Source organism: Centrocercus urophasianus, unplaced genomic scaffold (assembly GCF_019232065.1).
Source record: "Centrocercus urophasianus isolate 14NV4802_14NV808 unplaced genomic scaffold, USGS_Curo_1.0 seq_2, whole genome shotgun sequence".
Taxonomy (NCBI): domain Eukaryota; kingdom Metazoa; phylum Chordata; class Aves; order Galliformes; family Phasianidae; genus Centrocercus; species Centrocercus urophasianus.
The window spans coordinates 16,550,586-16,578,406 of record NW_024884755.1 but is presented as its reverse complement, the minus strand read 5'-3'; the positions used below and the strand labels follow the sequence as shown (position 1 = coordinate 16,578,406).

Sequence of the window (27,821 nt, the reverse complement as noted above, 5' to 3'; positions counted from 1 at the left end):
CACAGGAGCAGACCTTTCGGCACTTCTCTGACAACTTCTTTGCTGCTTACTTGTCACACTTCCTGAGCAGGTGACTGGAATTTATCAGGGCCTTTCACTACACCTCTTCTGTGATTATAAAAAGTCAAATTATTGTTATTACAGCAGTAGATACTGGGCAGAATCAGCAGCTGCTGACCAGAGAGCAGGCATTCATGAAACCGGAAAGACAAGACGGTACTCAGCCACGTAAGTGCACCGCCTGGCCACAGAGATCTGCCTTACAAATAAGTTTAGGACAGAAGGAGAGTGATTGCACAATGTTTGTGAACTGGAAGCTTGAGTATCATCCATGTTTAGGCCACGATGGAATGAACGCTGCAGAAAACCCCATTGGCTCCCCCCGCCACCAGATCTGGTCAGCATTGCTCACACATTGTTTGTCCAGAAATTGTCACTTTCCTGGCGCAGTGCAGGAACAATCGTGCTGCTTGGTTACAATGTTCTGAACAGGATCTTTGGCAGAGGCTCACTTTTAACTGATGCCATCTGAAGGATTTTTTCCTCTGACAGGAAGACAAATCCTGCGTCTGCAAAAGCTCGACCCTTTCTCAGCTTTAACTCATTATTAGTTTTAAGCAGTCATGGAACTGTCATGGCCAAATATTCCCTGCTCAAACCACTCTACATCTATACCCAGCCATTTTCAAGAATCTAAGTGACAGCTCCACAGCTCAGGTTCCTTCTCAGTGATGTAGCTCAGCTGATGCTGGCTCCCCTTCCCACAAAGCTTGGTGCTCCAGGAGACCACGGCGGGAAGCGTCAAACAGCTATTGTGCTTTCCCTGTCCTTTGGGCTGGCTCTGTTCATCCTGGGGGCATATGGAAACCCCAGGCCTTAAATGCAGAGGGTGAGAGCTGCTCAGATTTATAACATGTAACAAATACTTGAAATTCAGAAACAGTAACAATAGGTGGATGCAGTAAAGCTTGATGCTAAACACCAACGGACTAATTCTACACTTGGTGTCTGCTGTAGACAGCATTATACACTTGCTCATTACACACTTATTTAAGGAGGCACAGCCCAGCTCACCATACATCCTTCACAGTGGCTGGTGCTGCAACACCATGACAAACTGCACCTCCTCTCCACGTTGTTCCATTCCATTTCAGCTAATTGCAACACGTCTGGAGCTCTCAGCCCTCCCTTCCCCCATATGCCTCAAGTCTGTGTACGGCAGCGTTCTGTGCTAATAAGGAACTGGGGCTCACAGAGAGGCAGGAGCTGCCAGCATTCAGCTCTGAGGTGCTCCCAAGGCAGCTTCAGCACTGTGCTGCTGACTGCACACGCTGCTTCCATGCCCATCTGCAGTTCTTCACCTCGTAGCCTCTTCTTCACCTGCAAGGTTTAACAAGGCCAAGTGTCGGGTTCTGCACTTTCGCCACAACAACCCCATGCAGCATTACAGGCTTGGGGATGAGTGGTTGGATGACTGTGAAGAGGAAAGGGACCTGGGGGTGGTGGTTGATGCTCAGCTGAACATGAGCCAACAGTGTGCCCAGGAGGCCAAGAGGGCCAAGGGCATCCTGGCCTGCATTAGAAACAGTGTGGCCAGCAGGAGCAGGGAGGTGATCATCCCCCTGTGCTCAGCACTGGTGAGGCCGCAGCTCGAGTACTGTGTTCAGTTTTGGGCCCCTCACTACAAGAAAGACATTGAGGCCCTGGAACGTGTCCAGAGAAGGGCAACGAAACTGGTGAGGGGTCTGGAGCACAAAGATGAGGAGCAGCTGAGGGAGCTGGGATTGTTCAGCGTGAGGAGGCTCAGGGGAGACCTCATTGCACTGTACAACTTCCTGAAGGGACGTTGTGGTGCAAAAGGGTCTGGCCTCTTCTCCCAGGCAAATAGTAGGACCCGAGGAAATGGCCAGAAGTTATACCAGAGGAGGTTTAGGTTGGATATTAGGAGAAACTTTTTCTCTCAAAGGGTGGTCAGGCACTGGAATGGCTGCCCAGGGAGGTGGTGGAGTCTCCATCCCTGGTAGTGTTCAAGAGGCGTCTGGTTGAGGAGCTACGAGAGATGGTTTAGTGCTTGTGGTACTAATAGGAATGGGAGGGTGGTTGGACTAGATGATCTTGCAGGTCGTTTCCAACCTTGTGATTCTGTGTGATTCTGTGTCTGCAGGAAGCCTGCAGCACGTGCCTTCCCTTTCAGGGAGTTTTCTGACAGGACAAGAGCTGAGGCAGCACCTGCATGCTGCAGCTGCACTAAAGCCAGCCCCAGCAACACAGGAGAGTTAAGCACCAGTGCAAAGACTTGGGATCCTCCTTTTTTAATCCTCATATAAAATGGGTAAACAACTTTGTTAATGCCTCCTTCGTGTGCTGAGCACTTCCAGGCCTGCTGGCCCCATCACTTGGTGAGCCACAGGAGATGGGGGCTGTGCCCAGCAGGCAGCATCCAGCACCTGAGGTCAGCAGAGCCAGTGCCCTTCAGGGGAACACTGATGGCTGCTGCTCCTAGCAGGTGAATTTGGAGAAGGCTTCGATGTAGTTCCTGCGATTGAAGCTCGAGCCCCTTGAGCTCTGATGGGTCAGCTTGCCTGCAGAAAAGGGGCAGCTGTTTGGCAGAGGTTGCTTTTGCTTTCCACAAGACATTCAGAAAGGCACTTAAAAACACAAAGGTGCCACACAACAGGCCTGGAGGCCTTTCATGGGTAGTTAAAGGATTTGAAAGGAAGCAACAATAGAAAAAAAGCAACGTGGCAAATGGGAATTCGGCAGAAGTAGCAGCAGGACAAGATCTGGTAAGGGCAAAATTTACTCAGAGCAGTCAAAATGCAGCTGGATGCAAAGCGCATCAGGAAAACTATATTTTAAAAATGAAACGGTGTCAAAATGCAGGTAAAATTATGCCTGTGGAGAAGACAAATTTGTTACCATCACACCAGCCAGCACCCAGCAGCTCCTTTCCTTGGTTCCTAAAACCAATCCCTCTGACTGCTGCAGAGGGCTCAGGACTCTGAACTAATTCTCGTCCCAATAAGATGTTTGAAAAGCATGCCTTCCAGCTTTGAAACTTCAGCTTTATAGAGAATCCATTATAAATCTAGCTAAGCTGTTTCCACAGTTAATGACCTAATGATAAACGTGCAGAAATACCTGCTTGCAGTCTGAACTGCTCTTGCTTTTAACTTCAGCTTCATCCTCCAGATCAAAAAGCCCTTTGACAAAGTTTCTATTCCCCGTGCAACAACTTCTGCGCTGCAATTTTGTAACCTTTTCTTCGATAAACTACACTGAGCTCAACTGTCTCACCATAAATAATGTTTTCCAAGCTTTTAATCATTTACGTGTTTTTAAAAGCCAGAGGCACAGCCGTAGCATTCATTCCCTGAAGCAGCAGTGCCAAAAGCAGGCAAGAGCTCCCACTGCTGCAGGAGAGGAACGCACTCAACCTTCACCCCGCCGTCACGCTCTGCCACCTCCTTGCTGTGATGCACTGCACGCCGCTCAGGACGCGGCCTGGCGTTTCCCAGCACCAACAGCTCCGGCGGCCCGGTGCCAGCAGCTCCCCTCAGCCAGCAGCCCGCTTTGCTGGGGAGCTCCGCCTCCTTCCAGGCGGCTCCGAACAGCTCAGCTCACAAACTGCTCCTTGAGGGAAATCTGCAACGCGCTCACCGAGCAGCTCTGCCCTTCCACTCTTAAATCAAATCCTTCCCTTTTTATTTTGACCTCGTGGTTTTTGTTTTAATTCCATTAAACCATGCAATATGCCTTGCACTATCAATTCAACCAGAAGCCCAAGCAGTTCAGCTAATCTCAAATATAAAAATATCAAGTTAAACTGATAGGTCTATTTTCCATGAATTTAGGTTGACTTACCCACTGTAAGACCTGTAAGACACTATGGCCTGTTACCTTTAGCAATACACCTAAATAGAACTACCCAGATCTTTCCTACTAAATACTCCTTGGCACATTTTTATCTTTTTGCTATATTCTCATTAAAATGAATAAACAGAAACCAGACAACCAAACCAGCTAGAACAAAATGAGGGACAAACACGGAATATTCAAGAGCCACTTAGGCAACAGCGAGCTTTGGGCTCCCCTGTGCTGCACACAAGGTAGGCCAGATAATTCACTGTGTAAGACAAAGCAATCAATGGAATAACATCCTGAAGAGGGAAAAAAAACTCCTGGGGAGGTTTTGCTGCAGCTCTGCTAAAACAGCATTTGAGGAACATGTCCTGCTGCAGCTGGGAGCAACCAGGCCAAGCCCACCAGAGGAGCAGAGGGAGCCCCAGCAGCATGCTCCATTCCCAATAGCTATGCAGTTCCTTGGCCTTCATTTTTAAAGAGGTGGACTGTAATTCTAAGTGTAAGAGACTTCTAAACAAACTTCTGAGGAGCACAGTGATTTCATGGGAAAGGAAAAAACAACACAACCTACAGGAGGTTCTCATAAACAGAACATTATACGGCTTCTCTTTTGCTGCAGTTCAGAAAGGTGAATTGCTCTGCTGCAACATTTGGATTGGGAACAAGCGTCAAACCATTAAAGGATGTAAGACCCTGGAACACAAATTCCTTTCTGATAACAGATCCTGAAACCACCTCTGCAGCTGGAAGAGCTGGAAAGCTTCATGCCTCATGTTGCAGAGGCACACCCGCCTCTGTGCTGCTGGAGGCTGGCTGCAAGGCAAAGGATCCTCCCATATTTCTTCCAAGATAAAAACAGCATTATGCACAAATCCCAGATGGATTTCTTTTCCCTTTTTATTTAGGAAGGAGAGGCAGGATTATTTGTGGGTTGCCCCCCATCTGGTACAGATTCACAGGCAGTAAGAATGAGTTTTGTTTCCAATACACACATTGGATCAAAAGCCCAGGGAGAAAAAACTCCATCTCAAGAAGCCGCATCAGTTCCCGTTTCTGGCGTTGCCACACACAGCACAAAAGCACCCGAACAAACAAGGATCCAAGGCATACATTGTTTCACAGAATATACATGTTAAAAGGACAAGTAGAAATATTACAAAATCAACAGGATCGCTTTTAAAATATTTATATTTGTTGAACCGTTAAAAACAGACACAGAAAGAGGTAGCAAAGCTAACAACTTCCTGCTGCTCCAATTAGTGTTGCCTGCATGCACTGAGAAAGTTACTGTGGAATTGAATCTCTCAAAATCTCTTCTGGACAGGATTACAGATAATTTGCAGTTTATTTCTGACAATGCTGTGTGAAGTACTGAGGCAAATCCACAGGCTCACTAGCAGCTGTTTCACGTTGTCTGGCTTAACAAAAAGGCATTGAAAGGAAAAGGTTATCTGTGTTTTACTTTAGCGAGCAAGAGAGAGAGAGTGCAAGCACGCACGCACCAGGGAGACCACACACAGATGTAACAGTAACAGGATGCTTCACTTGCTCTGCCACAGCAAAACTCAAGTATGACAGATCCCTGGGTGGCAGAATTAAGACAGTTTGATACGACCTTGGTCCCATGGATATGAACATCACTCAACACGGCTAAAAGCAAGGCATCAAAGGTGAAGGGAACCGGGATTCCATGTGCTGCGTGCATGCACTCTCTCTCATACCTGCTTCTTCAGGCTTTCTGAGGTCCTATCAAGGTCAATTCAAGATGATCTCCCATCCAATATGTAATAGCGATACATTAAGCCTATGACTAGTGCTCCGAAGATGGGGATTAGCCACGTTGACCAGAAGCTACGGGGAGGAAAAAACAAGAACAAAGAACACACACCCAAACACACACAAAAAAAGAAGGAAGTATGAAGTTAATGACACAATCAATACATTCACTACTTGCTACGTCTGTTTTCACCCATCGCCCACCAGCTCACAGACCGACTTCTCAGGACAGAGGACAGAACAGCTCCAGCTGTCCCATGCTCAGGGCTCCCCTGCCCCTGTGAGAGGCCCCTGTGACTGCAGGGATGGCTTGGTTGCTTATAAAACAACAGCTGGGTTGCTGAACGTTCCAGCCTGGCACACACAGAAACCAATTTGAGTTTTTTGTTGTTTTCTTTTCTTAAATAAGCCAGACTGTCAATTTGGGCTATACAAACAGCTGAGTTGACTCAAGGATGGAAATTACTACAGCTACCCCACAATAAATCATCCTTACTCATAAACCTGAGACCACAGGCATAAGCTCACTTTCAGCAGCTTCCTTAAAAAAAAAAATCCTAATAGAAAAGACTGAATTTGCGTTCTGGTTGCAAGCACTCCTGAATTCTCAACTAAATTGCACTGGTCGCCATAAAGATCCTTCAAAAAAAGGACACTGCAGTGAGTACCCACAAGAGGAGTGCAACCACGCTTGTGCAGCGTCAACACATGGACAGAGAATTGAAACTAAAACATCCCAGGCTGCCTGCTGTGCTCAGTGTGAGCTGATGTCTCACCACTGGCTGCAGCTCCATCTCCAACAAGAGAGGTGCACAGCGAATCCACTGTGATGCAGTTTGGCAGCTTGTTGTGGAGTTCCTGCTTGTTGGAAGGACAGTACAGTAACATCCCACTGATTGCTTTCCTGCCTGCTAGAGCTAATCTGCAGTTCTACAAATGGAGAGTCCCATTCTCCCAATTTCTTACTCTTAAGAAGATACTATACCTTGCTTGTCCTGAGGATGTCCTGTTTTGATCCTGAAAGAAGGAAGAGGGAGTTAGCAGGGAAAAAAAAATACCCTAAGTCACACTAACAAGACTGAAGATTGGACATGAATTGCAAACGCAGAGGAAAAATAACCCTCCTCTTCCTTTTCTAAACATTCTGTCTCTCAGAAGTGTAGATGCTTCTGGGGATGTTTGCCCTCCTCCCCACCTCCACATTCTATTAGTCTAAACCTTCCCACCCAGCTCTCAATTTTATACTGGAACTATCAAAAAAAAAAAAAAAAAAAAGGCCTTGAAACCACTCTGATCGTTTTATGTGACACAGAGAGATGATCATCGATACATAGCATGGTTTGGGTTGGAAGGGACCTTTAGGGTCACCTAATTCCAAGTCCCCTGCTATAGGCAGGGACACCTCCCTCACAGCCCCATCCAGCCTGGCCTTGAATGCTTCCAAGACCAAGCATACACAACTTCACTGAGCGACCTGTTCCAGTGTCTCAGCACTCTCACAGTTAATAATTTCTTCCCAATATCTAGTCTAAATATACTTTCTTCCAGTTTAAAACCATTTCCCCTCATCCTGTCACTACCTGCCCTGATAAAAAGTTCCCCCCAGTTTTCCTATAGGTCCCTTCAGGTACTGGAAAGCCACTATAAGGTCTTCTTGGAGCCTTTTCTTTACTGGGCTGAAGAGCCCCAGCTCTCTCAGCCTGTCCTCATAGAGGAGGTGCTCCAGCCCCCTGATCATCTTCATGGCCCTCCTCTGGACCTGCTCCAACAGCTCCATGTCCTTCTTGTGCTGGGGGCTCCAGAACTGGACGCAGTGCTCCAGGGGTCTCATGAGAGCTGAGCAGAGGGGTGGAATCACCTCCCTCAACCTGCTGCTCACACTTCTCTTGATGCAACCCAGGATATGGTTGGCCTTCTGGGCTGCAAGTGCACATTGCCAGCAATACAGAAAATCATCTCACCATGATCCCTTTCCCAAACTTCTGTCTGCATCCCTACCTGCTATCGTACTGCTTGGCCACTGACGCATACAGCTGCAAAGTTCTCTTCGTACCTTCCTTCGTATGCAACCTGTCTCCATATTATTCATACTATTTTCAAAAAAATCTGAGAATTAAGTACTTCTTCCAGTCAGCTGAAAATTACTTTATCAATTCTACAACCTCTCAGTGGCTGTTGCTGTTCTCCTGTATCTAGCAGCCAAAAATCACCTTACTGTCCATTCTGAACAGTATCACCTCCACTTCTTGAGAATCACAGTGCTTTCTTTTCTGCCACAACACCCCATCAGTGGACGCTAAACGTTAACATTTAACTGTGGGGAGTTACCTCTGACCCGAGTCACAAGAGTATGCAGTCACTATTTTTTTCCTGGTAAAAAATAAATAGGTGGGATCCACATTACTTCCATCTGTTCAAATTATACTTGGATCCACTTTTAAAGCAGATGTTGCACACTACAGAAAGACCCACTGGACTTTGTTTAGAATAGAAAAATATCTGCAAAAATATTTAACTCATATCCAGCAGCACTGCTCAGATTAATTTCTATGCACATGTTAAGCACATTGTTCTGTTAATGAAAGAGTTGAACCAAACAAAGTAACGTTAAGGTGAATGCATAATCACGCAGCCCGCTTTATAACTAAGAGTCGGCTTTGCCTAGCCTGAATCACTCTTCCTATGGCTGGCTGTAATAACCAACTTCTCCCAAGGGCTTCAGTTGCTGCTCTCTGTTGATATTATTGATTCCTGGTACTCCGCAAGCGGCCCTGCTTCGAACAACACCCAATGAAAGCGTTGTTGAAAACAGAGCTGTGCCTGCTCCAAGCTTTCAAGCCAAGCAAGAAGAGAAGCCAGCTGCAGGACACGTTTACCTTCCAGACGGCATTCTATTTGTTACCATTTCCCTCTCCCTATCCCTTTTGAAGGCATTTTTGCAACACTGTCTCCCATCCTAATCCAGGAGTACCTAAGTTTTAACCAACACCTATGATTTCTTGGGCAGTTAACAGAGAATTCTTGTTTTGCAGCCAATCCCGTGGTGGCTGTGCCTGCCTCCTGCCTTGAATGTAACACTAACAGTTCAGTCATCAGGACACAGCCAGTTCTGCAAAAATATAGTCTGTGGCTCAAGGTGTAGAAATAGCTTTGCTGATGTCAGAGGAGAGAAGGCACAAAAAAAACCACTCCCATTTTCACACTGAAGTGCTTGCTGAGCTTCTGAACAAAAAGAAAGGAATCATTTGCTTAGGAGATTTATTCATTTCTGTAGCTGTAAGCATAAAGCACAAACTCCACAGAGAGGAAAAAGACAAAAAGAGAGCAAAATAAAAGGTGTGTGGTGACTTCTTTGTTCATTTTGTAAGCGTAATATAGTTTCCTCAGCATTAAATAAAATGGAACAGTAAAACACCAGTGCTTACCTTGGAGCCTCCCTTTTTACGGTCATCCTGTCATAGAAAAAAAAAAAAAAAAAGAAGGAAAAAAGTGATAAGCAACAACTTCAAGAGAACCTGCAGTCATTACAGTCATGATGAGGGAATTGCTCTGTACACAGTCCACATCATAGCAGCAATTGCCTGGACTCCAGTTGTCAAAGCACACGTATCTACAGCGCCCAAAGGCACCGTCTTTGTAGCAGGCAGGAAGCTGGTGTTTGTGTCACGCCCGTCATCTCTCATCCTCCTGAATCCTAAACTACAGTTAGATAGCACTATCAGCTAAGGAGCTACTGATACGGTTAGCTCCTTTAAGTGCCACCAACTTAACTGAAGGGAGAAACCTGCTCTGAACAGTGGGAAAAGACGACTAATTTGGTTTTATTTTCAGCAGCGATCCCCCTTCCTCAGCAGAAATCCTGGGTGACGCTGTATGAAAACTTAACTTCTTACTGTGCAAGACTCATCTTGGTGCACATTCACTGGGTTACATAAAGGAAAGGCACACTTCTACAGCATCCTACCCTGTGTTTGAAAGAGGGCTGGTCCTTACCGGGTGGATCTCCCCTATGTAGTACTGCTTGAGCATCTCCCTGGCATCTGTGGAATGACCGACATCTTCAAAGCTCTCCGTGGCATCTCTTCCAGCTTGTTCAAGCAAAACTTCTTCTCCACCTGGATGCTGGAAGAGAAGACTTAAGGTGAGCAAAAGCACGAGTGCAAAAGAGGTGTCCAGAGTCTCAGCAGCCTTTCTGGCCCTTTTCATTCCATATGAATGAAACCAACATCAGCGATATCTACCAAAGATTCAGTCATGCAGCCTCTCCTTCAGGAAGTCACGAAGAACAATGCATGCTGCACAGCTGGGAAATACCTTGCATAAAATAAAAATCTTTTCAAAGAGGCAAATCTCCAATGTACACAGAGAAGCACAGCTTATCCCCCTGCAGCAAAACCAACCCTTCTGCAATTCTGCAACTGGTTTAGGCAAGAAAATAATACAGAAGAAAGCATATCCTCATGTACCTTTTCATTGGCCTCACTGCACAAACCAGACTCCCTTGCAGAGGAGCCTCTGCTGCATTATTTTTTCTGAAGAACTTTCCAGAGACAGCTCAAGTCCCAGTGAAGCACAAGACAATGCTGCATTCACAAGCATCAGTGGAGGAAATGATGTTCTACTTCTTCAGATCTGACAAAAAAAACCCAACAGCCTCTGCATGTAGCTGTACAGTGAAAAGTGGAGAAGAACAAAGGGAAAGGGCAGTGACATAAGAAGCTGCAGCTCTAGCATAGCTGCACCAGTACTGATCCAGCATACAGCTACTCAGTACCAGGTGGAGAAAGAAAAGCATCGTTTAAGAAAATCTACCATTTGACATCACATACTGATTTCAGAAATTCAGGAGCTGCAACACCAGAAGCACCATATGCACAGGACACCCCCAGCAGCACTGGCATTGCTGGTGGTGGCAGACGGTCACAGCGAGACCAGCAGCACAGACTGAAAAATCCCTAGTGCAGTGCTATTTGCCTTGATGGGTTGGGCTCTCAACACTGTCAGTACCAGAATTCCAGGAACAGATTGGCAATAGAAAGCAGTAACTACAAGGCCAGCAGTGTACAATCTATTTACAGTGTGTATATGGGAAGAAATACTTCTGTTTAAACTACCAGCTAATCCAGTTAAACCAATAAAGTGATCAGACTGCTGAGTCCACACACAAGGACTAACCCAGTTTCGTTTCGCAGAGCGCTAGGCAACAGGCACCAAATGGCTGCATGAGAAGATGAGACTGGCTCAGCGCTCAGAAATTCCTCTAACAACTAGAAGCCTGGAACTGAACAATTTAGAGTAAATTTCACATCAAAGGACTCAAAGACCCGGTTTTCCTCTGTAATACCCTTTTCCTTCCCACAGACACAGAACAGTTGTTATTGCCCTTCTTTCTTCGGCTTGTTTGGTTTTTCTCCCAGAAGCCTAAATATTCTCACTTGGCTATCCCACCTCATACCAAACATACTCCGTGTGGACACAAAAACAGTACAGTTGTTTACTCCAGGGAGCTGCTGCAGCCAACTCTCCAATCCCCATATCAGAGCTCTTTATTCTGAATAAATCCCTTTATTGGGCAGGTACGTAACACAATCAACACAGAGCTCCCTCAGCAGTCACGAAGGGCAAAGTCTGCAGGCCTGGGAGGCAGCCGGGCAGCAATCAGCTATCAGCTCTCCTCAACTGTAAAACCAAGGAAGGCTCCGCTCTGCTGCTCCCCTTTGAGCCCAGCCACGTCCCACTGCCGTGCTCCTGCACCGAGGCTCACCTGATCTCAAAGGCAGCCAGGTCAGGGGCTGCCATAGCAGAAAACCAGCCCACCAAAAAAAGGAAAGGAAATGACTGTCTGCCGGTCGTTGTGAATGAACTCTCTACAGACCTGGGTGCATGAGAGTCGCCAGAAGCAGGGGCTGCAGCAGGAGCACTTCAGGTCACCACAGCACTCCTTAGCTCACCCTGCCAGACATGGTTGTAGTGTGGGATGCTGCATCTCGTTCTGCACCATGTGTGCAGCTGTCCAGTTTACAGAACACTCTTGTAAAGATCCATTTGCAAAGGAATGAGGGGATGAAGGGCCAACCATTAAGATCTCTACAAGAACCCTTTGGGGATATCTTGATAGAAACCTCATTTCAGAACTGAGATGAGTTTTTTTTAAATATTACCCTCCTTTCCTAGTCATCCATTCCAGATGAGCAAAACCCACAGTAAGACAGGACATGGAGTGGCTGCCTGCTTTCGGTGGGAACCAGTGCAAAAGAGAAGAATAGCAAAGCTTACTCCTCTTCACATGTTTGGTTCTGAAGCCTTCCTATGCACTTGCTAAGTCTCCAATAATTACTTGCTCATGCACATCTGTCCATCATTATCACCAAGCCAAAGGAAAAAAAAAAAAAAAAAAAAAAAAAAAAAAAAAAATCAAGAATTTTTGGCATATCTTATTTCTGACAGAACTCTCTAGTCTAGACACCCACAACTGCAGCCAGACAGCTCTTACCTTGTCATACCCAAGCACATATAAAACCAGACTATTTATACAAGTCATCTGCTCTGCCACAAAACTTCCCAAAGCTACAGCTCCTGCAGAAAAACACAGACACTTTGAGAAGCGTGGCAAACTCTGAAAACAAAATGTACTTTCAGAAGAAACAATGACAAAAATAAAGCTTTCCTCCTTGTGAAAATGAGCAGACAAAAACCAACGAGAATAAGAGATGGGCCCAAGTGCCAGCCCTCCAAATTCTTCCTTAGCAACAATAATGTAACCAGGACCTCCCTCTCTCTGGAGTCTCTCACATACATAATGCACTAAGTACCTGATGACAGCAGCAGAAACAGTCTTGAGGCACTGGTTCTGGCAGGACATACCCAGTGCCACCAAGCAGAGAAAACAGCTTTAAGAGGGAACCCTGCAGCCTGGGAGCAAAAGCAGCAGCCCCACGAGCACAAGGCATCCATAGCCCCACAGCACGGTGGCTGCCTGTGTCGCAGTCAGGAGGATAAGGTGGAATAAAACCCAGGATTTGCAGAGTATGCATAATGCTTGGAGCTACAGCAGATCTCAAACGAATCATTGCCACATGACCTCTGAATCAAGTTCTCCGAATCCAAGGCCGGTTCCCACAAGGCAGAGAATAGCAGCAGGACACTGAGTAACCCCATATGCAATCCAAACTGAAATACACACTGATGCTCTAAGGCAGCAGGTAAAATAAGACTCTCCCTCTAATTAGTATTTAGGAGCAGCTCACGTATTTCTCATGTTCTGTGCTCAGCCACAAGGTTTTATTGGTGAAAGCCAAGGAGATGCTCTCTCTGCAAAGCCTTTAGAAGGGATGTGTACACAGCAGTCAGAATGCCTGCACTGCTGACAGCACATGGCAAAGGCTTCAAAGAGTGCAACACAAAGTCGATGCAGAAGGTGAGAACCTGGAGCTGTCTCTCCACTAATGCCAAGTGCCTGTCCACGTGTGGCAGCCACCCTTACAGCCCTGGGGCAAACTACCAGCGAGTTCAGAAGCAACACCAAACAGTGGTCAATTAGGTTGCTGAATCAGATGAGACAAAATCATCACACTGAAGAGAGATGCAAAAGCTTTAATTTCCAGCCACCATTATTAGAGAAATATGCCATGAAAGGAAAGAGTATTTCTGTGCCATAGCAATGTGTCAGTACCGTGCAGGCCAAAAAACACCTACACAAATGGTGCTCGTCAGCCACACGCCCTTCACAACTTGTTCTAAGACACGAAGCAGGTTGGTTCCCCTAAGCCTGTCTCCATAGCACTAGAACAAGTCAGCATAAGGAAAAACAGATCCCTGACATTCCTCCTTCTCCCTCACAGTTTTGGTTTCAAACACATCTGAGTGTGCAGGAATTATGTGCAGAAAAACAAAGATATTCAGTATTGTTCTCTTACTACTAGCACACAGATTTTGAGCTGGCTAGTTAACAGCTGACCTGCTGCACCTAGGCTGCAGAAATCATGAAGCAATATTCAACAACCTTCTAGCAAGGAGGCTTCTTAGAGATAACAAATTGCTCCGAGGCAACGCTCCAGCAGAATTCAGCAATCTTGTTCAAATAATCTATGGCCAAAGGCCAGAAAAGGCAACAATTAGACACTGCTTCAGTGACTACACAAGATCAAGGGAAAATATTACCCACTGAAACTCTGATAGCTGCAGTTACAACAGCTTGGAGCTTTAAAGCAGAACAGTTTATCAGACAACTGTAACCTTTAAACAAGACAAACATTCCTGGTTCTGATCAGTTACACATTGTTCTCCTGTCACTGGACTGATTACAGTGGGATAACAGATAAAAAGTGTATTTTTACCAATAAATTAGGCTGTGATTTATGTTTACAAGCTTTAGATAGCAGAGAGCATTTGCTAGCCATGCTACTACACTTACAAGAGTAGCCTTACTCTTCTTCCTTCCCTAATCAAGTAAAGTTTTATGTCAGAAAAACACAAATGAGAGAAAGGGCTTGGGAAGGGCAGCACAAAAATTTCTTCTGTAGGAAACATCTAGGGCACTCCACCCAAATTGCTGGGGTAGAACAAAGGAATTTTCTGGGCTCATTTACACATACTGAAGGCGCTCCAGAGAGCAGAATCCAGGTGCCATCTTAGCAGAAAGAGCCAAGATGAAGACTGACCGCTGCACAGCACCCATGCTGCAAAAGCGTCACACACACACATGGGTCTGCAGGTAAATACCTTGGAAATTGTGATTCTGAAAAAAATTCTTCCAAGATTTATTTTTTTTTCCTATCTCTTAATTCTGAAAGCAATAAGCAACAACCGTAACCGTACACTGAGTCACACATAAGACAGGGCAGTGCTTCCTGCAAGTACCTCCCCAGCTTCCAGCTGGTTTTGGCTCTTCCTAAGCCCCAGGTGCTTTGTTATTTAGAAACAAACAGTGAATTGCTTTTCCACATTTTTGTCCTGTCTTCCCCCAAAGCTGCCTAAGCTTCTTGCATCCTTAATGTTCTTTGGCAAGAATGGTCTGCTCCCTGCTGTGTGAAGAAACATTGCTAGTTTTGAAACAGGCTCCAGCCAGCTTCCGGAATGCCCCCTGCTCCTTGTACTAAGCGTTTAGAGGCAGGCAAACATGAATGCTTTCAGAAACCCAGGTAATAACAAACGTTCAAAATCTGCCCTGCCACCCTGTCCACTTCATTTGGTTAGCAGAGCTGCTGAGCCCAGTGTTGTGCTCTGCTCTCAGGAACACGACAGGTGCCAGATGACAGGTTGGCCTAATACCAGGGAATACAAACATGAGGGGGGCCACGCGTAAAGGAGGCAGTCGCTGCCCAAACTGCTCACAGACCTTCATTCTGCTCATAGCTCCACTGTTCAGTGGCTTCCTGAGCTAGAGCTACACTTAGTAGGACTGTCGTCCCTTCCCACCCTGACAGCATGTATACTTTTGTGCATACACACAGCTAGGTGTACAACCAGTCCTGCATCTCAGATAGAGCTGTGGGCTCTCCTGTACAACAAGCGGCTGAGTGTCAGCTGATGATTTGCTGTGCCTCTGCCGTGCCCAGCACCCTGCAGCCACAATTCACCATCACACTGTCCTACATCTTTTCTTCCAGCCTTCCTATGGACTGGGTGCCTGGAGCCCCCACACATATTAAATGCCCAAGAACAGCGGTTGCTCATCAGGCTGCTTTTCAGATCCTCACCTGACAAAGACACCTGAAAACACTGCTTGAGTATTGACTGCATGCAGAGCTGAGCAAAGGAGCTAGAAGCCAGGCCTCATTCACAGCCCTGAAAGGAAAAACAGTAATTCCTGGTTTAAGAGCTGCAAGCAGTGAAAATCTAACTATAGCAAAGGCCATCTCAAGCCACCATGGTAAGAGACACTGAAATTCCTCATAGGTACACTGACACATCTTCGAAGTTCTCTTGAAGTAAGTGTCAGGAGGAAGACTCAAAGCACAAACAAGATTCAGATTGAAGCATTATGATGCTGGATTCTAAGAACAAAATAAATCACATGCAACTTTATATCCTCTCTATAAACACTGGAAAGCTACACAGAAAGCCACTGCTTCCAGCTGCCACATTATCAACCTCCTCCTATCTGGAAAACCTCTTACACCTCAGCAAAGGAATTTGTCGCTACATGTGATGAGTACATAGCGGACATGCTGTAATCATACACGCCTGGGGGAAAACAGAAGTTTAATTTACACAAGCAAAACCAGCAAGCAGGAACTTGAAGATTTGTAACAAAGTGCTCTCCTCCAGCCAGCTCAAACTAGCTCTCATTGTTACCCTACGGACACCACAGGGCTTGGCATTACTTTCAGCTGAGACAAAAAAGCTTCAGAAACGTTGATAGCATTTCATCGTGCTCTGATTTTAGCTCCAAACAGCAAGGACACAGCTTTCAACTTGCTTAGAAGCAATAGTTGAAGGCATCGAGTCCTGGACAGTTTTTGCCCCTGCAACCAGGGGAACTGGAGATGTCACAACGCACTGCGGCCCTTCCGAGCCGCTTTGTCACGGCCGAGGAGGCGCACGCCGGCCCGGTGCCGCACCGCTGGGCTCCGACCGCAGGCCGCGGCGCCTCCGTTACAGCGCGGGGCTCCCGGCTGGCCCGGCCTTCCTCTCCTTCCTCCTTCTCCTCTCCTTCTCCGGGCCGGTCTGGGGACACGAAGGGGCCCAGCGCACCCCGCACCTCCGACCCGACCCCCCGGCCCGGCCCTTCCCCTGGCCCGGCCCGCCGGACCCCGCCCCGCCTCACCTCCTCGAGGAAGCGGGTGACATCGTAGACGCGCCCGTGGATGACCAGCCAGGCCTCGCGGTTGGAGTTCCGCTTCCCCACCTCCTCCAACGTGAACACGGGCCCGGCCGCCTCCTCCGCGCAGTCCCTGGCCTCCGTCCGCTTCCCAGTCTCCATGCTGGCCACCGGCAGCTTCGCGGAACGCGCGGTTGGGCCCGCGGCGGCCACCGTAGCGACGTCGGGAGGAGCCGCCCCCCTCCGGCTCCGATGCTAACGGCTGGCTGCCGCGCTGCGCCGAGCGCACCGGCCAATGAGGAGCGATCGGCCCCGACGGTGGAGTGACTCCCGGCACCGGTCGCAACCAATGGGCGAGCGCCGCGCCGGGCGAGGGCCAATGGCGAACGGCCAGAGCGGGAGGGCGGGAAGGCGCAGAGTCTCACCTCGCTTAGCCTGACCCCGCCGCCCAGCTCTGAGGCACAGCGCCGCGGGGCGCTTTGGGTTCCAGAGCCTGGCAGAACGGCTGCTCCTTTTGTCAATAAAGCAAGCCTTAATCTCGTGCATCTTAACAACGAGCCAGTGCTGTAACATTCCCGGAGCGCTGCCTTGTTACCCATTCCTAAAGGTCCGCTCCCTCCCAGGCAGGGTTAGGGACAGACGGACAGTTTGTGAAGTCACTGCTTTTCACGTGTGAACTCACAGCTGTGCTTTGTTTGTTCTAATGCAACTGCTGAGGCAGCAGAAATGCCCTGTGTGGAAAGAAGTGCTGATACCATCGCTGACACTGGCTAAAGGTTAAAGGTCTATGCAGCGCTCTGCACACCTGCAGCTGGGGTTCCACTCCGATGAGGTACCACAGGGCACCGTGTGCCTCCGCCACACGGGAGGGCACAGCATTGCTCAGAGAGTGAAGTCTCACTAGTCTTGAAATCCTTAGCCTCTCTCTAGCTCTGTCAGTGTCTGAAGGGCACAGATCTCACAGCATCCTCTCCATCTACTTTCAGAGTAACACAGATTCTTTACCCATAACTGACAATATATACTTTATTTATATACTCTATATATACTCTATTTCAGCATGTTATACATTTCTTCAACCAGATTTTGTATGCATTGACATCTTTACCTGTTATGAAACTTCTTCACAATTACTTAATCAATAGCCATGCTCCAAAGTAGCTTATACCTTGAGTTTATTTTTCCTCTTTCAATCCTTTTTAGTGTAGCTCTTTTCAGTCCTTAAGGATGCATTTCTGGTTTTGCCTGTAATCCAAGCATCCTCTCTGGCAGAGAGGATATCAACATGACACGCAGCCTTTCAGTTTCCTTTCTGAGGAACATTTCTAAGGGGGAAGGTCTCCTTGCCCTCATCAGGTTATGTCCTATAAACTCATTTTAGGATTTTACCTTGCATCATTGTTGCCACAACATCCTTCTGCCTAGCCTTGGCAGTTGCAGCCCTGCCCCATTTCACATGGAAGGCTGTTGTAAAGGTTGTTCTACCCTCGCTTCAGCCAGGCTACCTATCTCTGCATTCATCTGCTGGGCCCATCCAGAGTGCAATACCATAACACGATAACATGATGGAAAGAATAGCAATAATAGCAGAGTGGCACAATCCCACACCACAGAAAACAAGAACAAGCCTAAATACAACAACTAGGGGGACAGAAACAAAGAAAGGAAAACCGCTTACCTTTAGAAGGCCTCTAGTAAGCAGGAGATTTCCAGCAAGAAAGCCTCACCTCCTCCTGCTAACCCTTAAATGAGATCTGGAAAGGGATGGATCCTGACTCCACTCCTTCCCATCACTCAGGTGCGTTGCTCGCACCTGAGCTCTGCTGGGTTGGCCCTGTCTGCCCACCAGATGTTCAATCACTGTTTCAGGCCAGGACTCAGCATTTCCACTACACATGGGTTGCATCAAAAACAATGTCCCTTTCCCTAGATCTGTTCAGCACATTGCTGCCTGTCTTAATTTTATTAGGAAGCATTTGCCTTTTGTCTCTAGTTGGTTTACAGCATCATTTTCTGCAACGTGATACATTTTCGAATAAGTGCCTTTGTACTTTTGTCTTTGCAGCTTGCGTGCTTGGAGGGTTTCTCCATATATTCTTCAAGACAACCTCATTACACTCCTCAGTATTTCCTGTTTCTATTCTGACAACAGTTTTGTTACTATTTTTCTGTACCTGTCCACTATCTTTCCATGACTACACGGCAGAGTATCTTTTCTGCATTTGTATACAGTACAGTGGGATCCTGGTCCAGGACAAGGCTTTCAGGGCACATTAGCAATACAAATTCTGATTGTGGTGTGTATTTATTTGAAGAGCGACAGGATTCAATTTCTGCTCCCCATGATTATTATCCAACAGAAGTCAGAAATCTACTGCGTGTCTGTTCAGGGCGCAGGCCCTTGGGGCAGATGCTGTCTTCTGCTTGGTGCAACACCAAGCACACAGTGGGTGCACAAATGCACAGGAGAGAAAGAACTGTGCGGTGACCAGAATGCCCCCAGTAATTTTCCTATTTTGTTTTCCACTATAAATCGAACAGAAGGACAGACACGAGACCTCAGCAACGTGTAGATCTCGTTCCCTGGAATGTTTTCTTTCATCTGTAATCGCTTCATCAAAATCCATAAATCAGCTAGTTAAGACTAAAAAGCACAAGCATGACTGTAATTTGTGTCTTCCTGCCCAGTGTTTCTTTTGGCACACAAAACACCAAACCTTTTCCTGAAAGGGAATTTATGGTGACACTGGGAAAGGATTCAGTGAAAGTCGACAGAAAGGTCCACAGCATTCCTGATCTCACTTCCATAATCCCTGCTTCCTCTTCATTCATCACAGAAGATTGAGAGCATAACAATGGTTTGTAGTGCTGTGGCTACTCTGGAAATCACAAATATAGAATTATTTTCCAGTGCTGGATGCTGCTAGCTCATAGTTGGCACAGGCAGGCCAGGAGACCTCATGAGAGAAAAGACTTACTTGAGATGCCAGCACTGCAGCCCCTGCCACGTGCCCTGCTAGCAGCAGAGCTGCAGAGATTAGCACTCTCTCAACCCTGTGCCACAGTGACTGCTGACACCTGTCAGCACGACTGTGCTACAGCTCCTTCAGCTGCTGTTGTCAGAGAAATCACAGGGGCTGCAAAAATCCCATCCATCAGCCCTAACCTGGAGCAGCTTGATTTTCCAGGATGGGGGGAGCTACCAAGCTGTGCTGAGCCCCTGATGGAATGGCAGGGAGGTGCTGGTGGGTACCACAGAGGGGGGCACTGCCAGAAGCAGGGGAGTCAAAAGGCTTGGCCTGGTGAGCCATACCTCTGCTGCTTTCCTTGAATTCCACAGGGCTGGAGGGGACAGGCAGACCCTGCATGGCTCTGCCCGTGTGGCTCCAGGAGAAGGCTTTCATTGTTTCGTGGGAGAGAGGGCTCCAAGGACTCTTTTCTGTCTCCTAGCAGAAGTAAATGCAATTGCTCAAAATCCTCAGATCAGGGAGAGAGGTGAGGTTCAGGAGTCCTGGCCATGTCCCATGTCCTTACATGCTGTGACACAGAAAGAGCTCGATCACGTTGCTTGTGAAATCCTAATGAAATTAGTATCTTAATCAAAGCGTGTTGCTCTGTCAACTCGTCTCAGCCCAGGAAGCAGCCGTTCCTATCTCCCTCTGCAGCCTTCCTACTGCAGCCGTGCTCACCGCGCTGGCCGCATGACACCGTTCCCTTGCACAGCTCCCTCTGACCCGTGCTGCCTGGGGCGAGCTGCTGCCGCTGGGCCTCACACGATTATTTTTATCTCCCTTTGTTTGCCAATAAAATCCCCTCCCAGTTTTACTGTTTTCCACTTGACACACGGATTTTTCTCATGTGCGTTTCCTTCTCTTCTGGCCAGGGGTGGAGGGCAGGGAGTATCCTGGATAACCTCACGTGAGAGGAATTTCCACGTGCTTTTCCACCTGAGGTGAAGCAGCCTCTAAGATGAGGCACGGTTTGGCTGCAGAGCCCCATGGCCCCAGGGCCAGCTTCCAGCACCAAGGCTGGCACCGGCAGGGTGCTCGTGCTGCTCGCTCACTGGATCACCTGTGGGATTCCCTGTGGCAGGGAGCATTGCCCGTGGGGCTGGGATATGCCATCCACACAGAACTAGAGAGGCTTGAGCAGTATGCCCAGGAGAACCTCATAAGGTTCAAGCCAAATGTCGTGCTATCAGTACAAGCTGGGGGGTGAAAGGATAGAGCACAGCCTGCCCAAAAGGACTTGGGTGCAGTGATGGATGGCAGCTGGACACGAGCCAGCGCTGTGCCCTCAGCCCAGAAGGACAACCGCATCCTGAGCTGCACGAAAAGCAATCGGGCTGGCAGGACGAGGGAGGGATCCGTTCCAAGTCAGGCTGGAGGAGCTATGAGAACCAGATTGAGCTATGGGTGTCCCTGTTCATTGCAGGGAGTTGAGCCCATCTAATTCCACGATTCCGTGACCTCTCCTGTGATAGAGAAGAGCAAGGGGCTTGCGAGTAGCTGGGGCACGAGGAGTTCATAGAGGTCTCCTGCAGTAAAGAAGGGCGCCTTTGGGCCCGAGCGTTCCTCCGGCCCGCCAGGGGGCAGCAGCGCGGCGGGGCTGGCGCGGGGCACGCCGCTGATGGCGGGATCCCTTCTCGCGATAAAAGCTGCGGCGCCGATGGGGGCGGGCGGGCGGGCAGTGTTGTCGTCACTTCCTCCTGCGCCGCGCGTTACTTCCTGGCGGGATGGCGGCGAAGCGATCGCGGGCCGCAATGGAGGAGCAGGAGAAGGCGTCGACGCGGAGCGACGACCGCGAGCAGGCGGTGAACCGCTGGGTGCTGCAGTTCTACTTCCACCAGGCCGTGGCGGCCTACCGCGCCGGGCGGAACCGCGACTTCCGGCAGCTCCGCGATGTGATGCAGGGTGCGGGGCGGGGGGCGCTGGGCGGGGCGGGGCGGCGCTGGGGGTACCGGGCCCTCCGTAACCCACCTCCGTAACCCACCTTGTCCTGCCTGCAGCGCTGCTCGTGCGGCCCTTGGAGCGGGAGCCGGCGGTGGCCCAGATGCTGCGCGTCATGCAATTCCTGTCGCGGATCGAGGAAGGCGAGAACCTAGGTGGGTCCCCGCGGGGTCGGTCACCCGAGGTCGGGCGCTGCCTCTGTGGGTTTATGCCCTCCTGGAGGGACTTTTCCCGCTGTAGGTGCCCCGCCCGTTGTTGTTATCGGTAGTTCTAGAATTTGTGATTGAACAGAACGCTTCTGTGTCTGTTTCTGAAACCGTGGGCTGTGAATTTTTGCAGATTGCACCTTTGATAAAGAGACAGAGCTCACTCCTCTTGAGTCAGCAATTGGAATCTTGCAGCTTATTGCAAAAGAATTCAGTGTGCCTGAAAAGAAGATAGAATTCATCCACAAAGTACTGAAGGAAGCTGTAAGACCTTTTCTAATAAATACACTGCTTGTGTCTTGTTCGTGTAGTTTTCTGTGAGCAGCAGTAGTTGTGTAACGTGAGAACTGTCATCATTAGCAGTGTGTTGGCTGCAAATGCATATCTTCAGTGTGTGTGTGCTTCTTTCTGCTTACCCTAGAACTGAACGCTAGGTTGCACTGAGAGCCAGGGAGTTTACCTCTGTGCCATGGTGATTATTGCTTGTGCTTTCTAGTTGGAAGTAGAGTTAATCAGTATTGACAGATAAATGGGTCTTTTTTTCTCTCATAGGCTGTTATTGTCTGCATAAAAAACAAAGAGTTCAGTAAAGCTTTGGCAGTTTTGAAGAGACATATGGAGAAGGATACTGGAAACCAGGTGAGTTGGCACCTGAACGAAAGATGGATGAGGGCTGTGACAGCTCACGGGTTTTTATGGGGTATCTGTGACTTCTACCACAGCCATAAGTTTCACTGTGAGGCAAGAACCTTGGGTAGATCTGAGAAAGAAGAAAAAGTAGAGGTGGTGAAATGAAATGAGCTCTTGAAAGATGAATCCTTAGCACTGAGCATTCTCCAGTCTGTTGGTTGTCACTCCAGAGTGACACGTTCCCTCATTCGTTTTTTGCCCCACAACAAAATCAAGCTTACATGCTAGAGTAGGAGCTGGCAAGGAGGCCCCACTCCTGTTTGTATGCAGTGTACTGCCTGGGGCACTGGAAGCAAACAGGATTGCTGAACCAGTTAGATCTCCTGTTCCAACTTTTTCCTTAACTTAAGTCAGTGTAAATTAGTTGCGCTTACACAGCATCCAGCAGGAAAGGCACTCACAGCCGCTTCCTCAGGTTATCACCTACAGGCCCAATGACTATTCAGAGCATTTTTGCCTCTTCCAGAAGAAGAGGACTGAGTTGCAGACTATCATCCGGGAGAAGAATCGTGCTCATCCAATAATCAGAGACTTCTCATACGTGAACTTCCAGCAGTATATGTTTCAGTTCCTGAAGGCCTACGTGGATACCTCAGAGCCGCTGCTGGTAACGGTGTGTGTCTGCCCTGCTCACCTGCTTCCAGCCCTCACATGCAGTAGGACGGGGCGTGAGATGGAATCCTGGGGAGAATGCTCACCTTTGCACGACACAATCCAATACAGTAATTTGGCTCATACGTGTGAAATTGTTGCAGAGTTCAAGTAATTAATAGTGGATGAAATCTGCAGTACTACAGATCTGTTTCTATAAGGTTTAAGCAGTTGGAGATGCTTTTCAGCTGTTACAGGCTTTAGTTGGTAGGCATGAGCTCTGTACGTAGCGCTCGGTAAACTGCAGGTAACAGCTAAAAATGCCCTTAGAGCATAAAGTTGAGTGGTGTTGCAGTGAATTATCATTGTAATGGTTACATGCTTTTTTTTTTCCTATTGAAGATGATGAAGAGTCTGAATTCAGAACGTGCTGAAGAGGCAAAGCGCTCATCAGTGATTCCTGAGTCTCCAAGTAGGACAGAGGACCAGGAAGAAGCTTATGAGCCCTTAAGGAGGGTAAAGCACTCAGTGGGAACTCTGAGGCGTGCAGAAACTGCAAGAGATGTGAGAGCTCCAAGCCACCCTGAAATGGCGAAGGACCCGACTGGAGCTCCAGAGCATGTAGAAACAGGGAAAGATGTGAGAGCTCCCTGCCATGCTGAAAGTACAGAGGATTCACTAGGAGCTCCACGATGTGCAGAAACTGCAGGAGATGTAGTGGGAGCTCCAAGTCCCCCTGAAATGACAGAGGACCCGCGAGGAGCTCCAAAGCGTGCAGAAACAGCCAGAGATGTGGTGAGAGCACCCAGCCCTGCAGAGAGTACAAAGGACCCAGCGGGTGCTGCAGAGCATGCGGACACAGCGAGAGATGGGAGAGCTCCCAGCCCTGCTGAAACTGCAAAGAACCCGTCAGGAGCTCCAGAGTGTGCGGACACAGTGAGAGCACCCAGCCCTGCTGAAAGGAGAAAGGACTCTGTAAAAGCTCCACAGCACCCAGAAACAGCCAGAGATGTGGTGAGAGCACCCAGCCCTGCTGAAAGGGCAGAGGACGCAGCAGGAGCTTCCGAGCCTGTGAAAAGTGCCAGTTACCCAGCGGTTCCTCAGCCTCAAATAGCAGCTGTTAAGAGCTCGAGAGCTTTTTCAGTGCCTATGGAAGTATCTGAACAACCAGCAGCTGCAGCTCCAGTGCATGCAGGAGTGTCCTCCAGGGATTTGGAAAGGTGGGCGGAGAAAGCTGGCCCTGTGTCGTAGATAAAATTGGGCTGTGCTGGGTGGCCTTGGCAGTGTCCTTAAGGAGGGTGGGCGGAAGGGTTGGGATTGACTTCTTCAGTAGCTTCTGTTTGCACCATAGAGTCATAGGGAATTGGTGAGGGGCAAGGCATGGGGAAAAGACTGATATCAGTGAGGTGGAACCACGTAGGTGAAATACTTACAAGCTGCTTAGTTTTGTCTATTTTGTAGGAGGCCCTTTAGAACTGTAACCACCTACGGGATTTCTGTTCTGAGAGAAGCTTTCAAGATGCTGACCAGCTCCCCGGATTCAGATGCACTCTTCAACAAACTGGATGAAACAGACTTACCTTCCCCCCAGCAAATGTCTCCTTCTGTATCCCACAGAACCAAGAGACGGAAAGAAGAGAAGAATCAAGGTTCTGAGACCATAGACTCTCCTGAAATACCCCATAAGAGCAAACGCTTGTTTACCATAAGCAAAATGGTCATGGACCAAAGCAGCCAGTGCAGCAAGTCAAGTGAAAGCCCAGACTCTTCCCAGGAACGAGTTGTATCTTCTGCCTATAGACCTGTTCAAGAGTTGTCTGACCAGCCTGTATCTGCTGAAAGGTTGAGTATGAAGCCTGTCTCTTGTGCTATGATCAAACCTGCAGCCAGTATTTTCACGTAGAATTACTTTACCAGTGTGAATGACAAGAAACCTTTCTTTAATTCAGTACGAGTGTATCGGCCTTCCTTCTCCACCAGCATGTGTAGTAAACTGTTGTTATAACTTGCTGTTTGGTACTAGAGGTGGCAGTGCTGCAGCAGCAGTCGCTCAGCCAGTGCCATTAATGTTGACAGGTATTTCTGACAGCCTCGTGGTGGGGGTGGCCTTTATGCTCCTTGAGAAGTAGAATCTCAAACTTTTTTTTTTTCTGAAACACATCTGGCTAAAGCTCTCAGTTGCAGCTTTCTGACTGTTTCTGGAATTTGTTACTGCTTACCTTATAGCTGAAATTACAGCTGTGAAGGAGGTAGAGGGATTTTAGATTTTTAATTTTTGTATTTCCTATTGAAAACAGCAAAGTGTGCTCACTGGAAGAAGTCTGAGATTAATACTGGTGTGAGACTCCTAAGTCTCAAGAGTATCTCCTTCTGCAAGCCATAGCAAGGGTGTGAGAGCTTCCTGCTTCAGTTGCTGTTCTTCAGTTAGCAGACAGCAGTAATACTTTGGACATCCAGGAGTGAAACTGGAAAGGTTGTTTGAGGACAACTTTGTGTTCAGGAGGAGAAATAAATCAGTTTCTCATGGTTTCCTGGCTGAAGACTGCTAAGAACCTAAGGTTTAGTTTTTGAAGGTAGACAGTACAGATCTTTGTATAGCATTTGGAGACATGTTGTCTTGCTCTGAAACACCAGGGTGGCCTCAAGCATCACGTGCTATGATGCAGTGTGCATTAGTGTGAGAGGTGGTGAAACCTCTCAAGTGCCTTGCCCAGGGCTAAGCTTAATGAGCAGAGGTGACACTGCGACTCTATTTCCATCCAGCTATATGGGATGTGACAGCCATGCATGAGCTTCAGGAAGTATTCCTAAAGTGCCTAACTTAATTTCACTTGTTTGTGCTTGAACTATGGCAGCAGGTAACAGCACTGAGGCATGTTTCCTCACAAAGGCTCTTCTGGTTTAGCTGCCCTCAGTGTCAGTAGTGGAAACTTCCAAGCGATGCCTAGAAATACTACAGGCTTCCTGCCCTGAGCTGTTGTTGAGTTAGTGCTGTATGTGGTGGCCTGCAAAGCTCAGTGCTTGTTGGTTTACTGGTGCTGTTAATGTGAGGTTGTTGGGCTTTGCAAGTGCAGATTACAAAATACAACATGCCACTTCTTGAGATAGAGCTGGTGGCTTCCAGCAGGGGCTCTGAAGGACTTCACCCCACTTTGGGGGGGATGCAGGGGGGGCTTGTTCACACATTGCTTTGTGATGGGTTTTTCTGCATTACTTGCTGTGCTCTAGCTGGCTCTGCCCTTGCCATTAGCTGAAGTAAGTGCTTGCCTGCTTTCAGGTCCTCTAGACCAAGGTGGAACAGTTCATATTGTGAAGAAAGAAAAGACAGCTGGAGTGATGAAGATGAGCTCTTTGCAGATGCAGGTATGAATTTTCTGGTCTAGCTACCTCTGTGGCTACGTGCATGGCTTGGCTGGCACTGCTAGTTAAAAGGAGGGGATGAGGGTCCAGAATGCCTAATTCCAGCCTCAGCACAGAGTACAGCCTCATTGTGGGTACATGCCCCTGTTCTTGATATACTGACTAGTGTAAAACAAAGCCAATAAGCCAGTCTTATTGGGAAGCTTTCCAGAAAGTAGACAAGAGTTTAGAAGAGAAACACTGTAGAAAAGAGAGGGATAAATTGATGTAGTTTCATTGCGTGTCGTGGGATTTTTGCACTGTGAGCAGCTGCAGAGCTCGGCAGTTAACAAGGCCGTCTCTTAGGAATGTCTGCCCTGGCACTGCTTTGATACTCAATGTAATGCCCTTGTTTTGCTTTTCAGCATTAACTGAGACGAGCAGCAACAACTCTACAGTCTATGGTTCCAAGAAACAGGTAATGAGTTATTGCAGCCTTTCTGTAAGGTTTGAAATCAGAACACGTCTGCAGAGAAAAGCAGTTATGAAATGGTTGGAAATGTTGGTGAGGACACTGGTGCAGTGCCCTGCAGCAGGCTGAGCTGCTGCCATGCACACAGGCTGGGCTGGAGAGTGGTTCTTGCTGAGACCTTGCAGCACTGAGGCATGGTTAGCTGTCTGGGTCTTTGTGTTTGCAGAGCTGGCGTGAGTTTGTCCTTCAAAAACAGATTTGGTAGCTGGTTGTGGTTCTATGCCTCCTGCATGTCAGGTGTTGGGTATTTGAGTAAAGCTGCTCTTCCCTGGTGCACAGCATACAGAAGGTTTGTGAGCACTGGAGAGGTTCAGCATTTTGTTCGGGTGAGGGACGCACGTGAGGCAGCTGATGCCTTCCAGCAGCTCCAAATAACAGTCAGCCTTACGTGTGGGTGAATGGCTGCTAGCTCTTGTGCAGCTGTACACAGGGCAGTGCTTTTGTGCTTATGATTGCTTTCTGCAGTTCTGTTTTATTTGCCTCCCATGCAAAAATTCAGCTGACTTGACCTTGCAGTTTTAACTGCCTCTGTGCAGCTGTGTGGGAGGTAAGCACTGAGCGCTCTGTATCTCTGCTTGCTGCTGCATCAATGGACAATTCCTCTTCTATGATTAGTGTTGTATTTTGGAGGCAGAACCACTGGAGTTTGTGCTGGAGCTTGGCGTTATTCTTATCTTAGTTATGAGAGCTCTTCTACAATGAAGGGATTTCTTGGGTGTTTGTGTGCTTTTGACAGAACAGTTCTGCCTTTCCTCCATGTCCCTAGCACAGACGATAAAGGAAAGCTAATTAGGAAGGAGATGCTCTGCAGCGAGCTGTGCTGTGCAGCTCCCTTGTGAAGCTGTGCTCTGAACTCACAGAATGCTGCTTACCTGCTTTTTTTAGAAATGGACAGTGCAGGAAAGCGAGTGGATCAAAGACGGCGTGAGGAAGTATGGAGAAGGGAGGTGGAAAACCATCTCTGAGAAATACCCCTTCCAGAACCGCACCTCGGTGCAGATCAAGGATCGCTACCGGACCATGAAGAAGCTGGGCATCGCCTAAAGCTGGGCCCATCCTTAGTGTCAGTGTTCTTGTTCTTTAAGGTTGACCATAGCAATACTAGCAGCAAA

At 48.1% G+C, this 27,821-nt stretch overlaps 2 protein-coding genes across 4 annotated transcripts; one reads left to right on the top strand and one right to left on the bottom strand.

The window, feature by feature from the left end:
- Positions 1 to 4,743: 4,743 nt before the first annotated feature.
- On the bottom strand, positions 4,744 to 16,605 carry LOC122161829 (cytochrome b5). Its single transcript, XM_042821511.1, has 5 exons — positions 16,409 to 16,605; positions 9,634 to 9,762; positions 9,066 to 9,092; positions 6,626 to 6,657; positions 4,744 to 5,715 (listed from the first exon to the last, which is right to left on the bottom strand). Exons 1-5 carry the CDS (start codon positions 16,562 to 16,564, stop codon positions 5,625 to 5,627), a joined length of 435 nt encoding a protein of 144 aa, XP_042677445.1. The 5' UTR covers positions 16,565 to 16,605; the 3' UTR covers positions 4,744 to 5,624.
- A 4,532-nt stretch (positions 16,606 to 21,137) lies between these two features.
- Positions 21,138 to 27,815, top strand: TERF2 (telomeric repeat binding factor 2). 3 transcript variants are annotated; one of them, XM_042821677.1, is made up of 10 exons: positions 21,138 to 21,315; positions 21,411 to 21,506; positions 21,691 to 21,821; positions 22,110 to 22,196; positions 22,714 to 22,860; positions 23,241 to 24,058; positions 24,300 to 24,680; positions 26,116 to 26,201; positions 26,603 to 26,655; positions 27,595 to 27,815. In XM_042821677.1, exons 1-10 carry the CDS (start codon positions 21,138 to 21,140, stop codon positions 27,751 to 27,753), a joined length of 2,136 nt encoding a protein of 711 aa, XP_042677611.1. In that variant the 3' UTR covers positions 27,754 to 27,815. The 3 variants fall into 3 exon arrangements, with proteins under 3 accessions (XP_042677611.1, XP_042677612.1, XP_042677613.1); XM_042821678.1 differs by having other exon boundaries at positions 21,139 to 21,315; positions 22,717 to 22,860; XM_042821679.1 differs by having other exon boundaries at positions 21,139 to 21,315; positions 24,456 to 24,680.
- Positions 27,816 to 27,821: the final 6 nt, after the last annotated feature.

Excerpts from the sequence above, each read along its gene's own strand:
- LOC122161829 (XM_042821511.1), bottom strand. The coding sequence starts at position 16,564 with ATGGAGACTGGGAAGCGGACGGAGGCCAGGGACTGCGCGGAGGAGGCG. Across the intron at positions 9,093-9,633 it reads ACATAGGGGAGATCCACCCG|GATGACCGTAAAAAGGGAGG; the intron begins GTAAGGACCAGC and ends TTTCTATGACAG. Across the intron at positions 6,658-9,065 it reads GTAAAAAGGGAGGCTCCAAG|GATCAAAACAGGACATCCTC; the intron begins GTAAGCACTGGT and ends TCCTTCTTTCAG.
- TERF2 (XM_042821677.1), top strand. The coding sequence starts at position 21,138 with ATGGCGGCGAAGCGATCGCGGGCCGCAATGGAGGAGCAGGAGAAGGCG. Across the intron at positions 21,316-21,410 it reads GCTCCGCGATGTGATGCAGG|CGCTGCTCGTGCGGCCCTTG; the intron begins GTGCGGGGCGGG and ends TCCTGCCTGCAG. Across the intron at positions 24,059-24,299 it reads TCCTCCAGGGATTTGGAAAG|GAGGCCCTTTAGAACTGTAA; the intron begins GTGGGCGGAGAA and ends TCTATTTTGTAG.